Source organism: Acomys minous, assembly GCF_964271855.1.
Source record: "Acomys minous genome assembly, chromosome: 8".
Classification (NCBI taxonomy): domain Eukaryota; kingdom Metazoa; phylum Chordata; class Mammalia; order Rodentia; family Muridae; genus Acomys; species Acomys minous.
Window position 1 is genome coordinate 87,573,142 of NC_140489.1, and position 13,666 is coordinate 87,586,807.

Here is a 13,666-nt window from a genome sequence, read left to right on the forward strand (position 1 = left end):
GAAGGCAACTGTGAGATCTGAAGGCCTCTTTTGCCCCAATCCCTGGATTAACATGTTGATAATGCTTCTCCGATCCCTTAACTGAGAATGCCGACAGAGCTACAGTTATTTTCAGCTTCCTTTGCAATCGCTCATCTTCAGTGTTTTGCCTGTCTTCAGCCTCAATTCGTACTGGAAGGAAATTTAAGAGTCAGTCACAAAGGCCCGTGCCCGCTCACAGAGATTTTCTGAACTGCCCCTCAGGAAGCCTGACCACTGAGACTTCACTAGCCAGGCCAGACACCAGCTCAAAGAGACAGAGGGTAGCTTCCAGCCAGGAAGTGTGGCTACCCTTGGGGAGGGCAGAGAAGGTTGCTGGGATTCCTAGGAATGCCCTAAACACAGCCACTGAGTCCCCAGCCTACCTGATGCTCTGTTGAGGACCTGTGGGACAGCAACTCCCCAGGGCTGTGGTGTTCTGAGTGTAATAGGCACTACATAGGACGGCTTCTCCCGTGTCTAGCATGCCGCCTGGCATACACTTATCTAAAGGCTGGCTGAAAGGGTTCTGAAGAATCTAAGGGCTACGCTGAAGTCATATACAAGAGCTGGCCTCCCGAGCCCTTGGAAGAGAGTCTGGGAAGTTAATAATATGCACACACCCATGCTCTGGCCTTTATTGCTTCTATCTTCAATGCCCACCCACTCTTGCTAGGTGCAACCTACTGTGGGGCTCTATATTATAGACAATAAAACTGAGCCAGGCATGGTGGCGAACATCTTCAATCCCAGCATTCAGAAGGTCGAAGCAGTCAGATCTCTAAGAATTTGAGGACAACCTGGTTTACATACTGCAGGATAGTCAGGGCTACATAGTGAGACTCTGTCTTAGAAAGAAAGGAAGGGAAGGGAAGGAAGGCACCGAAGCTTGCAAAGATAGGCAGATTGTCCAGTGCACAATCAGACTGTCAGCTAGTCTAAGGCCTCCATCACACTGGTAGCACTTGGTCCATACTCCCTGCACACAGGAGGGTCCAGAGCAGGAGACAGCAAGCCCTATCCTTCAGGAATATACAGTGCCATACAGTATAAGCCAAGTTAAATGATGCCGGTGCCACCAGAGCAGATTCTAGAGGGACAGACATAAGGCCAGTTACAGGGGCCCTGGATAACTAGGGTACTGACGACCCCTAGAAGGAAGCCCACCTTTGACAAGAAACTGAGCCAAAGGGCCAGGAGCCTGGCAAGGCACACCCAGACCTGGAGGACACAGAGGACTGGTTAGAGCCCCAGAGCTGAGAGGCAGACAGGGTGACAGCTATCTTTCCTCTCTGGGCACTTTCTGCAGCATGGGCCTCATTATGGAGGGACTACATGGACCATGAGAGACAGTTCTCTAAAATGGGTCCACGTTAGCAGTCCACCAGAAATGTTCAGAGCCTGCTGACAGAGTATCACGCATATTTAAAGTATATATGTGTTACCAACACAGACATAGTACACACACAAGAAGTCTAAAAGGAAAGCAGAGGACATAAAGGTATCCGCAGGGAGACACAGGGCTTAAACAAATACTAAAAAGGTTTGCCAGACATAGAAGGGTACAGGGGATTTGGGGCTTCACTAAAGCAGAGTTAAAAGAAAAATAAAACCACATTAAGGAAAGCTGACAGGATTGTACTAGTGCATTGTGCAACATCAGGTGGGGATTGAATTTGCTCACCACTTGCACACACATGGCTCCAGAGAATGTTCCTGGGCCAGCTGGAGGGCACATGGGTGCTGTAGAGGGCAAAGCGTCCAATAGCCATCCTTCCCAGGCTGTAGGCCTGACCTTAGGCCAGTGCTTCTCAGAACACACAGTGAGGATGGATGGAGTAGGTCCTCTCCCACGGCCGTAGGCCCAAGCCATATATTCAGGAAGAACACCAGATCTCTAGGCTTCCAGCACTTTCTACATATGAGGTAGTGCATACGTGTAAGAGATAATGTGGCAGGGCTGACTGAAAGAGGATACACACTGTGCCATGACAGGGTCGTATGGCCTAGAGTCCACTACAAATCTCGTTTTGTTTTGTTTTCATATTCCTGTGATTACCAAACTACCAAACTGCACTGTGTATTGGGAATTATGTACTTTGTTAAATACTTTAAAAATACTCCACCTTCCTCCCCCCCATCCAACCCCACCCCCCAGTTCTGGGGATCAAATCCACAGCCTTTTGCACACCAGGCAAGCAGTTCACCATTAAGCTATACCCTAAACTCTATTTCTTTTTTTTTTCCTTAAATTTTAATATGTGTCTGTGTACATGTATGTGTCATGTGTGTATATGCGCATGTATACCAGTACCTATGGAGTCCAGAAGAGGATGTTGGAGCCCCTGGAGCTGGAGTTACCGGAGGCTTTAAGTTACCAAATGTATGTGCAGGAAACGCAACTCGGGTCCTCTGGAACAGTATGTGCTCTTAGCCACTAAGTCATCTCTCCAGTATTTTTATAACCTTTTACTAATATAAAGTACCTGAAATATTTGACCCAGATCTCTACCTCTGATGGGGGTGGGGAACACTGGAAGGGAGCTGTCAAAATACATGCTCCCTGGCCCTCATTTCTAGGACTGGGAAGCGACAGGGAACACCTATTTTTTCTAGAAATCCCAAGTGGTTTTTGACACAAACGGTCTCAGAGACACTGTGGGACACGCTGCAGTGGCAACATGGATGCTGTGACAAGTTAAACAAGGAAGTGGCGGGTGAGTACTACACTTTTCCAAGTTTGCCAGTGGATTTGTCTATTAGTGCCAGAGACAGGGCCCGAGGACAATGGCTCTTAAGAGTGAGTAGGAAGTAGGAAGATGAGAAGGGAAGAGTCAATTACTCTCTCCAAATGTCTGGGGAGAAAGAGACTACAAGGAGGTGTGTGGAAGACACCTGGCAGGAGCTCCTCCTCCTGTGTCCTTCAGGGCTGAGAAGCAGCTCCAGCAATCACAGTCTGCGGTAATACCCAGTGTCCCCATAGATCTACTCTGGGCTCTGTCTTGTGCCACCAAAGTATCACCCTTCCTCTGAAGGAGACCCTAGCAGCAGATCCAAGAATGGAAGGAAGAGGAGAGGCGCCACCACCCCTCAGATGCACTCCAGGTTGCACCCTTTAGCCAGGGCTCAAACCCTTCCTTCTTGCCAAGCACCCCCGCTCCTCAACCACTCTCCTCCTGGGGCTCTGCCCCTTCCTTCCTCTGGCCCCTGCACACACAGGGCAACAGACCTGGGAACCATGTTGTTCCCTGTCGCTTTCCACACGCCCACCACATCTTTCTGAGCCCGTGGGTCTTCCTAGTTACCTAGTTCAGTCTGTCTCCTACCAGAGCCCAAGGGCTACACGCGACAAGCAGGGAGAAAGCGCGTGTCAGAAGTCTGCCAATGCTCCAGGCTTAAACTAAGGAAGCGGTCACATTAGATGACATCAGCAAGCGGCCTGTGTGTAGGCGCGCTGGGACGGGCTGGGAAGCAGTGAGAAGGACATGTCGTCGTTGGTGACATTGAGAAGTGAGAAGGACATGTCATTGGTGCCTACGATTTCGCACCTCCTGAATCCCAAGTCTAACTCTCCTCACACATCAGCTTTTCCATATTCGAGACAGTGACTCTAGGAGGGCTGCGCTCCTCCCCTATCTCACTCGCAATGGCATTAAGCCATCTCTCTTCTGAGGCTCATCTATGTGTCTTGTTTTGAAAGAAATACTATAAAATTTGATCCTGGCAGAGTTCCACCTGTTAAACCGGACTGCAAGTGAAAGCTGTGTGTGAGCTATTTTGAGTACTTCAAGTCAGCCGCACCCGACCTAATAAACAGAGACTAGGGTTGTGTGCACCTAGAGAGGCAGGGCTGTTGGAAGGAACATCATCCAGCCACAAAGAACTCGGAAGCAGTACGGAGGTAGCAAAAACACTTTTAACTCGAAATTTACAACTAGATTTTTAACCCTACTTTAACTACTGTGTAGATACAAAACTTGACCAGAGCTTCCTAGCCCCCTTACCTAAAGAAGTACTGACGATTAAGAATACAGTCCTGGGGGGGGGGGGGAAGAATACAGTACTGAACATAAAAAAATAAAATGTGCTGGGTGTGGTGATGCATGCCTTTAATCCCAGAACTCTGGAGGGAGAAGCAGGTGGATCTCTGAGTTTGAGGCCAGCCTAGTCTACAAAGCAAGTCTAGAACAGCCAAGGCTACATGGAGAAACCCTGTCTTGTTAGTTAGTTAGTTAGTTAGTTAGTTAGTTAGTTAGTTAGTTAGTATAAAATGTAAGTGTCTCATAATCAAGGAGAAACTGTGCCTCAAACATCTATAGGAGACAGGCTGCTTCACCAATTCTGTGTTTTACAATAATCTATGAGTGCACAGTGCTTATTTACTCTGATTTTACAGAAGAAGGAACTCAGACTTAGGAGGCCACAGGAGAACGCAGAGTGGTGGCACACACCTTTCATCAGGAGGCAGAGGCAGGTACACCTTTGTGATTTTGAGTTCAGGGTAGCCAGGACTACAGAGAGACCCTGTCTCAAAAAAGAGAGACAGACAAACAGACAGACAGAACAATGAAGGAACAAGCAGGCACAAGAGCAAGCAGTGGGCAGAGCAAGGCCCCCACCCGACTCAGGGAACACCAAGCCACTGCCACAAGTGGGCAGGACACAGGAACACTACAGTTAACCGCGTTCCCCGACATGCTCCTTCCCCTTAGCTTTAGGTTAAGCTTTAGGCAGCTTCAACTCCTTACCACTAAAATTATTAGCCCAAATTCCCTCCAAGTTTAGGATTGGGTGTTTTGTTTGGCTGACTGGTTTTTTGTTTGTTTGTTTTTCAGTTTTTAAAAAATCAGTTCCTAAATACAAAGTCATGGGATTTTAAACTAAGGTGGACACACATTTTACAGAGGAAGTAACATTTATATAAAGCGACATTTCTAAAACTACTGATGGACAGGTGGTTCCAGACCCGTGTGCCTTCCTGACTGGAAGGGATCTTCCACACAACACTCTGTGTAAAGTGTAAAAGTGATCAGCTCCATCTGCAGCTCAGAGCCTAGCCTAGAACACGCAAACTTTGTTCTCCTCCTCTTACTGTGTTTCCCTAGAAGGCCTTCCTTTCATTTCCTTCATCTTTGAAATGTTTCATCTGAGTTCACACCTATTGGGGGACTTAAACAGACAGTCTTCGGGGCTGGAGAGAGGGCTCAGAGGGTAAGCACATGGGCTGCACTTCCGGAGGTCCTGAGTTCAATTCCCAGCAACCACATGGTGGTTCACAACCATCTGTAATGTGCTCTGATGTCCTCTTCTGGCATGCAGCTGTACATGCAAGCAGAACACTGTATAAAAAACAATAAATAAATAAATCTTTTAAAAAAAAAAAAAAGACTGTCTTCTGTTCTGTACACACAGGCCCTGGTATTCAGGAACACACACACTATATTAAAAAAAAAAAAAAAAAAAAAAAAGACAGTCTTCACCTAACTCTTCCCTACAGTGTCACCACTCAGTTGTCTACGTGAGGGCAAAGGACAATCCAAAACAAAAAACAAAAAACAAAAAGTCCATCAATATACTGACCAAAAAAGAGCAATGATTTCTTAAGCCTTCCCACTTCTTTCTCTGTTACACACACACACACACACACACACGCACGCACGCACGCACGCACGCACGCACGCACACACACACACACACACAACCAACATGCTGAGTTCCCTATCCCAGCCAATGATCACCGGCATCCCAGTGTTTGGAACTCTGGACAGTTCTTTCCTATTCTTACCTTCACTGCCAAAAGGTTTAGTTCTAAAACTGAAACAGTCTAAGTATTTCTCCCACATTAAAACTACAAAATACACTGACAGTATATGCAAGGCATGCACACACATGGGCAAATAAGCATGTGACCTAAGTAATTCAGTTTGAATTCTGACTTGCAGAGGTGTGCGGACCCTGTTGAATGAGGTAGGCTACGTGGGGAAGTTTCACACTCTCAAGTGTTGGGCATTTTAGCTACTGCCAGACCTTGCAATTCTGATAACTCCTGCCCTTCTTCCTCACTCATCTCTTTCTCCTTCCTTCAGACCTTTCAAAATACTATGAGCCTCCACCTCTTGTCTTCTCCCTGTTCCAAGAGTTTGACAGGGCATCTATAAAACAATGACCCCACGTCAAGAGGGCTGCTCCAGGGCTCATCTCTACCCAGTCTTCTGCCTGGAGTACTTTCCTGGGTTTTGTATGTTTGTTTGTTTGTTTGTTTTTTACCCCATTTCAGAGTAGTAACCACAGCAACATGGGAAGTAAGGAGGGAGAAAGAAAGGGAGGGCAAAGAGGGCCACAACTGGAAAGCAATCTCATGATAACTCAGAACAAGTCAAAGCAATTGTAATTGATAGTGTAAGATGTTGGGGAAAAAATACATAGGTGACCATCCGGGACATTACTCTTAGTACTTGCTGTGGAGTCTAAAAGCCCACATCAGCACTGTACAAAGACCAGAAGCCAGTAATACGCAGACACCTGATCTCTGCTGGGGCCCACACAGTTGCTCCTTGTCTTTGGCACAACTCCTCAAGATGGTACCGTTCTCAAATCCCATCCTGCACACATTCCTTTAACCAGACCTCCAGAATTACACTAAAAATAAAGTCACCTGGAAACTGGGGCCTAGGGAACAAGATGCCGGGGGCCAGTACTTCCAGTTTAAAGGACCTTGTGACCTCCCAAGTAGCATTGTTCCACGCTTTAATTTAGGTTTAAGGCCACCTTGGCTACCTCAGGGTCACTCTGGAGCCTACAGCAAGATCTGCTGTCCCTCTGCCTTTGCCTGACAACACAATTCTTCTACCTGCTGCCACCTCAACAGCAGGAGAAGTCTTGGATTCTAAGAGTGCCGAGTCAGCATAACAGTAAAAAGTTCACATATTATTACTTCCTAAAACAACCGCTTTTATAATTTCCTGATTTTTTTTTAACACTGTTAATTGGCACACAACAAATGAATGCACTATCAAGTTCTTCACTGCCTGACTTGTCCTTTTTTCTATCGAATTACATTGTTGTTGTTGTTAAGACAGGGTTTCTCTGTGGAGCCTTGGCTGTCCTGGACTCACTTTGTAGACCAGGCTGGCCTCAAACTCACAGAGATCCATCTGCCTCTGCCTCCCAGAATGCTGGGATTAAAGGCATGCACCATCATATGGGATCTGAGTTACAGTTTTTTTCCCCAAGCCGAGTCTTAGGCTTTCTTTCAACATGGATTCAACTGTTCACACATAATAAAAACATTTCTGACTGGGTCATTTTTAAAATGTCTGTCTAACTTTACAATGCTAATTACCACAAGAGCATCATTATGAAGAGTCCATTATTTGGTATTTCACAGAAATAATTATTGCTATGAAAAGTACAGATTGTGATATTAACCCAATATTCTTAAGACTTGCTTACCACAGAGCAAACAATTGTATTATGTTCATATAAATTTAGGATTCTATAAACTTAAAAGAGTACCCCAGAAGATGAAGATCTTAACTCAGGTCACCTTCCCTCGATCCTCCTGCTTACTTCAGTTCCACATAGAACTTTCTCTGGCTTGCTGAGACTGTTAAAGGAGCTTGTTGATATTTGATTATGTTTAAAAGGTATGGTCCTTTATATAAACTTAAAAATATTAGCATGATAGGGCTGTGGCAGTGAGGACACACGATGATCTATCTCCCCAAAAGAATGAAAAGGTACAAGCCTCTCTCTCTCTCTCTCTCTCTCTCTCTCTCTCTCTCTCTCTCTCCCTCCCTCCCTCCCTCCCTCCCTCCCTCCCTCTCGTTTCTTATTAGCAAGAAAAACTTTTCAACAAATCTCGCCCTGCATTTATTGGTAGGCTGGCAGCCCCCTACTTAAGTCAGAGGTGCAACACCTAAAGGTCATGTGCCCACAATTCCATTTACAATATGATGAGACTCTTCCACACGACTGAGACTGTCCAAAGCATTTGGTTCTCATCAGCTTAATAAGCAAAGGCTAATTCTGTGAATTAACAGAATCATTTCACTTGGGGCACTCTGATCATCTATTCCCAGGATACACACCACAGCCCTGTTTCAGCTCTGTGGAGAACAGGTATTTCACTACTAATCGAAAGTTATGAGTAAAAAGAATTTGACCCAAAATTGGGCAGAACTGTGTAACCCTCCTTCGACATAATTCAGTGTATTTTAAACAGTGAAGCATAGAGCGGTGAGCACGGTGTTGAGCTCAGATGTCACCTCCAACCCAAGTCCAGAGGAGCAGGAATTCTCTGTTCTAAATGAAATCCTTAAGACATCAATAGCAGTCAGTCAGGCTGAGGACACTGAGCCCATATCCCTTGGAAAGTACAAACACCTCCAGATCAGAAATAATGTTACGCACGATTTCCAAAGTCAATTACCTTCAGCCCCCAGGCTAGACCAACTAGCCAACCATACTCCGCCAACAACTTTCCCAGCCCTCTCTCAGGACATACTTCTAAAGTTCCTTTGCTCAATAAAAATGGCGCTGCTTTCTCCATCCCAATACTGTTTATTTCTCAGTAATCCTGAGGCCCTTTAAACAATCAAATTCAGCTGGCCTCATTTAAATGCCAGTCTTCCCCAGTGTCAAATGCTTCTCTGAGGGTAGGGTGAGGGGACAGGAAGGCTGCTCCTATCCACAGCTGCAACTTTTTCACCAGAAACCTTGCTGGCATCATGAACTCACTTTGACTTCTCTTCGTAACCTGTCTTCCCCCAAACTGTTGCCTCTCAGTCTGTCGAGCCACACTTCATTGTAAACTGTCCCTAAGTGCAGGACCGCTTAAGCCTCATCCATCCACGACGTGTCCTGGGCATTCAGCACCCAGACCATCCTCAGAGCCGATAACCCGCAACCGTCCCGGGGTCCACTGGCCCAGGGACTCCCGGGTCCGGCGTCCGGTGGCCCGGCAGCGACAGCATGCACACGCGCACGTCTGTGTAGCCCTCCCCAGCGGGCTGTTGTCGAGCCTCCGCCCGCGCCCACCCCCGCCCGGGGCGGCGATGAGAGGCTGAGTGGGCACCGAGGCACCAGCCGAAGCGACAGGCGAAGGGACAAGGCCAGCCGCGTGCCCCCGCCCCGCCGGGCGCCGGGCACAGCGGCCCCGGCCCCAGCCCCCACCCTGCTCCCGCCCGGGTGGCACCTCGGCCGGCAGGGGCGGCCAGGGCGCGACGCCCTGGACGCCGGTACCTGATCAATGGGCAGCTGCACGGCGTTGCTGAGGGGCTGCAACAGGGTGGAGCCCGTGGTGCTGGTGGTGGCCATGGCCGGGCCTCGGCGCTGCGCCCTCCCTCTCCGGCCAGTCGCCGCTCGCTCTGTGCCGAGCTGCGCCGAGGATGGGGATGCAGAGGCGCGCCCGCCCCTCGGCCGCCCGCGGTCGGAGCAGCCGCGCGGGGAGGGGCCGTGGGCGGAGCCTCGTGACCCCGCCCACGGCGTGGCGCCCCGCCCACCCACCCGTGCGGCCTCCTCACGCCGCCCGGCCGCCCGACTTCCAGCAGCTTCCAGCGCCCCCTCCCCACCTCGCGCACTCCCGCGCCAGACAGCCCCGCGGCCCAATGGCGGCGCGGCGCCCCGACTCCGGCAGCCAATCAGAGGACGCTGGCCTCGCCGCGCCCCTCCTCCGGACTGAGGGCCTGGGCGAGGGGCTGCGGCGCGATCGCGGCTGTCGCCCGAGGGCGACCAAGAGTCGTGCTCGCTAGTAGGGGCGTGTGAGGGCGTTTTTGCCTCCGCCTCTGCTCACTTCCTTTCTCAGGAATGGTGGGCGCCGTCCCCACCCCTCACTGGCAGAGACGGTGGACAACAAAGGGGCTCCTAGTGGCGGCCAGACAAAGAGGGGGGACTTGGAGGGATGCAACGCCGGGGGGGGGAAGTTGAACAAAGCTAGGGGGCTGGGAGCTGCAGGGCGACGCACCACAAGAACCCAAAAACAAAAAGTGCCTTTGTCTCCCGTGCTGCCCAAACTTGCGGAAATCCAGGGTGGTCCTGCCTCACCCGCCGCCCACCTGGGCCTGACCGGCCGCGCTGGGAGGACGCCCGCACCGCGCATCCAGTGGGAAACAGGTCGGACCTAGGCAGCACCCGCCCGAGGGAAAGCCTGGGTAGTCCCGGCCAGCTTTAAAGGCCCCGCCTCCTCAAAGGAAAGGCTGCTGCTGGTAAGCATCCCTTCTTGCCTGGTGAGCATCTCTGCCCAGATGTGGATTCTGCTGTGTCCACACCTTCCATTCTGGGAGGGCGGTTCGTGTGTCATCCCTACAAACGTGATTCTCACCCTTTAAGCAAGCCATGGGAACACCTGGAAAATGCCAGCATCGTCCTCTCAAAATCCAGTGATTTGGAATTGCAGGGTAGAAATAACTAATATTAAATGGAGGGTTTAAACCTGCTGTAAACAATGCTTTTAAAGGCAGACTTATTTGAGCCCCCACAACAGCCATGTGGGTATTATAACCACCCTCAATCTAGCGAGGAAATTGAATTTCAGAAAAATTACATAACTTAACCAAGAGCGAAATATCGGGGGTGGTGGTGAATCAAATTCAACTAATTTAGCCCCCAGTTCTGACCTCTTAAGCACAAGGCCCTCTTCAGTCTCTCAGGCTCCAGAATTGCCTAGGTACACGGCTCCCTCAAGCACCACTCTACAGAGTCTTCGGTAGTAAGAGCACAAATAGTGCTTCAGTGAACTAGGCTGTGGCTCAGCTGTCTCTGAAAAAGGGCTCATGGAATTAGTCAGGACAGCCCCTTCCTGCCCACTGTTCTCTGGGTGGGCAACTGAATCCTAGTAAGGCAATTTTTTAGTCCACAGTAGACAGAGGGCAGAAAGCAAAAAAAGAAATCTAAATGAGGTCCAAGGCAAACCTGTCCAATAATCTTCTTGCTAAAATAGCCCCAAATCTGGACCTCTCTATTAATATAACCTTGGAGGGAGGACTGATTTCTCTCTCTTCTCTCTTCTCTCTCTCTCTCTCTCTCTCTCTCTCTCTCTCTCTCTCTCTCTCTCTCTCCCTCTCTCTCTCTCTCTCTCTCCCACTTTGGGGAAGCATAGAGGAAGTAAGTGTACAGGTGGCTGAACATACAAACTGAAGGGAAAAATTAAAATAACATTTTAAAACCTTAAAAAGTGGGTGTTAGAAACATATTGCAACCTAAAGTAGGCAGCATAAAGATACAATCCTAGAACAAATACTGTCTACCAAAGGAATTATGTGAGGCTGAATTTTTTTTTTTTTTTTTTTTTAAGAACAAGACAGAACACAGTTTCTATTGGGGAGGTTGACTTTTTTAATAGAGACCTGACTCGGGGTTCCAACTTGTCAGCTCCTGGCCCTAAGGAAAGCAGACAAAAGTAATGGTGACAAGTCAGAAAAGGATTCTAATCAAAATACCATTTTGGAAAGATGGAAGTTAAGCATTTCAGCCCATCTTCGGGTAGTGATGTTCACTTCAGATGGAGGAAAACTTAGAGCAAGGGACAAGGGGCATCCATAAGGAAGCATTCCTGTGGTCCGGTTTTGCAAAATGGCCCTAGGTAAGTCCATAGTGCTTGGTGGGACAATCAGGTGGCTTTAGGGTGATGTCATGGGGTGGACAGTCTGGTAGGCCCTGTGATCCTGGAGTCAATGCCTGCTGGAGCATGAGGACAATGACTGGAGACAACCGGGCACTTTGGGGAAGGGCTGGAAGAAGACGTTGTGAAAGCTGACTGTTCGCTGTGCCTTCAGCCTTGAATGGAGATGGAGTGGGTGTTGCCAGTTCTGACAGACTCTCTGAGTGACCAGCATGCTCGCCTGTAGCATAAGGAGGATTCTGACCCAAAGTAAAGGACCCAGATACAAAATGAAAGTGGGGATGCTAGGCTTTTGTTCTGCTTTTGATTTCCTTGTGTCAGCCCATGTGAGGAATCCACAGGAACTATTTTTTAGGTACCTGCTGTTACTTTATGAAATTATTTATTTTAATGTCTAGAATGGGAAAGATTTGGGTCATCTGAGAAACTTTAGTTGTGTCAGTATATAAACCAAATATCATGGTCTAATTAATACTAGCTTAGATTTTAGAGTCCATAGATCTAGGAGTGTTTTGTTTTATTTTTGTTTTATTGTCTCCACCATTTATTAGCCAATTTTCTGAACCTTGTTAAGCCTCAGTTTCCTTATATGAGAAAAGAAGCAATAACACCAACTGTGTATGAACAGCTTAAAACTGTTTGATACATGGTAAAGTTTGGGAACTACTACATTAGTCAGAAGTCTCCAGAAAAATAGACCAAACAGAATACATAGAAAGACCCAGTACAAGGCAGTTTTCCTTACAGTCTACCAGTTCAAATGCAAATCTCTTCTATAAACATCTGAATATAGACACATTCCAAAGTACTGTTTTACTGTCTATCCAGTCCTCCAATAACCCAGTCAGGTAGATGTAGTCACCATTCAAGAAAACTATGAAGACATAGAGGCATCATGTAAAGGCAGAGAATAGGGAGAGCAAGTGGTACATAGCTCCAGTCCAAGCTCAAGGGCCCATGAACCAGAGGAGCTGTTATGCCCTCAGACTCTGAATGGTTGCTACACCAGTGTTCACGGAATTGATGATACGGAGGCCCCAGCTTAAGCAGATCTTCTTTCCTCTACCTTCTGGCCTTTTCAACCCATTCATGATGCCCACCCACACTGAAGAAGGCAGTTTTCCTTACAGTCTACCAATTCAAAAGCAAATGTCTTCTATAAACATTGTTCTACAGACACATTCCGAAATACTATTTTACTGTCTATCCAGTCCTCCAGTAACCCAGGCAGGTTAACGAAATAACCATTCAAGAAGTGCAATGTAATTCTAAAAATGGAAAATGTTTCTGTCTTGTGAAAATACTGCATCTGGATTTAACTGATTTCCAGCATATGCATGCATTAAGACATCACGTGGTATAGTGTAAATATAGACTGACAACTAACTACACCTTAAATTTTCAAATACTCCATCTTTATGTCGCTTATAAGGAAACTGAGACTTTTGACTTAACATTTTGAGTCAACAGCTCGGTAATGAGAGTATAAACTGGATGCAGGCCTCCTCACCAGTATCTGCTCATGTGACCAGGAGCCTTTAAATGAGAAAGAACTGAATGGGTTATATGTAATTCTTCATTGTCCTGCCTTAGGTAACCAACCTATGACAGCAGTCCCCATGTCCCTAACTCGTAAAAAACATTTATTGAATAGTTACTGGGTTCAAGGAACTGTGTGGATGCTGTAAAATAAAATAAAATAAAATAATAAAATAATAAATAAATGGTTCTTATAAACAAAAGACAAAATCACTGTGTACACAAGACAGTAAAGTTACCCAAGCTACCAGGTAAGGTCAGTTTTTAATGTTAAAAAAGACAATACTCTTTCTAGAAAACACAGAAGTGTAGTTGATAGTCAAAAGAGCTGTGAATTTTAGAAGTCCACTTAACTTTTTATACCCTAAGTTTCTCAGTGTTAAGTGTAAATAATGATTACTGTCCGACTTTACAGGAGTAAAGAGTGACTGTGAGCTTGGAATTAATAATAAATTGGATTTTTAGATATATTAGTACTATTATAACACT

The 13,666-nt window shown here is 47.3% G+C and overlaps 1 protein-coding gene and 1 long non-coding RNA gene across 4 annotated transcripts in view; one reads left to right on the forward strand and one right to left on the reverse strand.

The window, feature by feature from the left end:
- MBOAT2 (membrane bound glycerophospholipid O-acyltransferase 2) overlaps window positions 1-9,459 on the reverse strand; it is a 125,145-nt gene extending 115,686 nt beyond the window's left edge. The window contains exon 1 of one of the 3 annotated variants that reach the window (XM_084792209.1): window positions 9,262-9,459. In XM_084792209.1, coding sequence (XP_084648335.1) covers window positions 9,262-9,336 — 75 coding nt within the window. In that variant the 5' untranslated portion in view covers window positions 9,337-9,459. Of the gene's footprint in view, window positions 1-8,757; window positions 8,982-9,261 lie in introns of those variants that run through there. The other 2 variants (XM_084792208.1, XM_084792210.1) reach the window with 2 other exon arrangements.
- A 238-nt stretch (window positions 9,460-9,697) lies between these two features.
- Window positions 9,698-13,666, forward strand: part of LOC311603229 — a 42,179-nt gene continuing 38,210 nt past the window's right edge. The window contains exon 1 of the long non-coding RNA XR_014781006.1: window positions 9,698-10,223. This is a non-coding gene — a long non-coding RNA (uncharacterized lncRNA). The remainder of the gene's footprint in view (window positions 10,224-13,666) is intronic.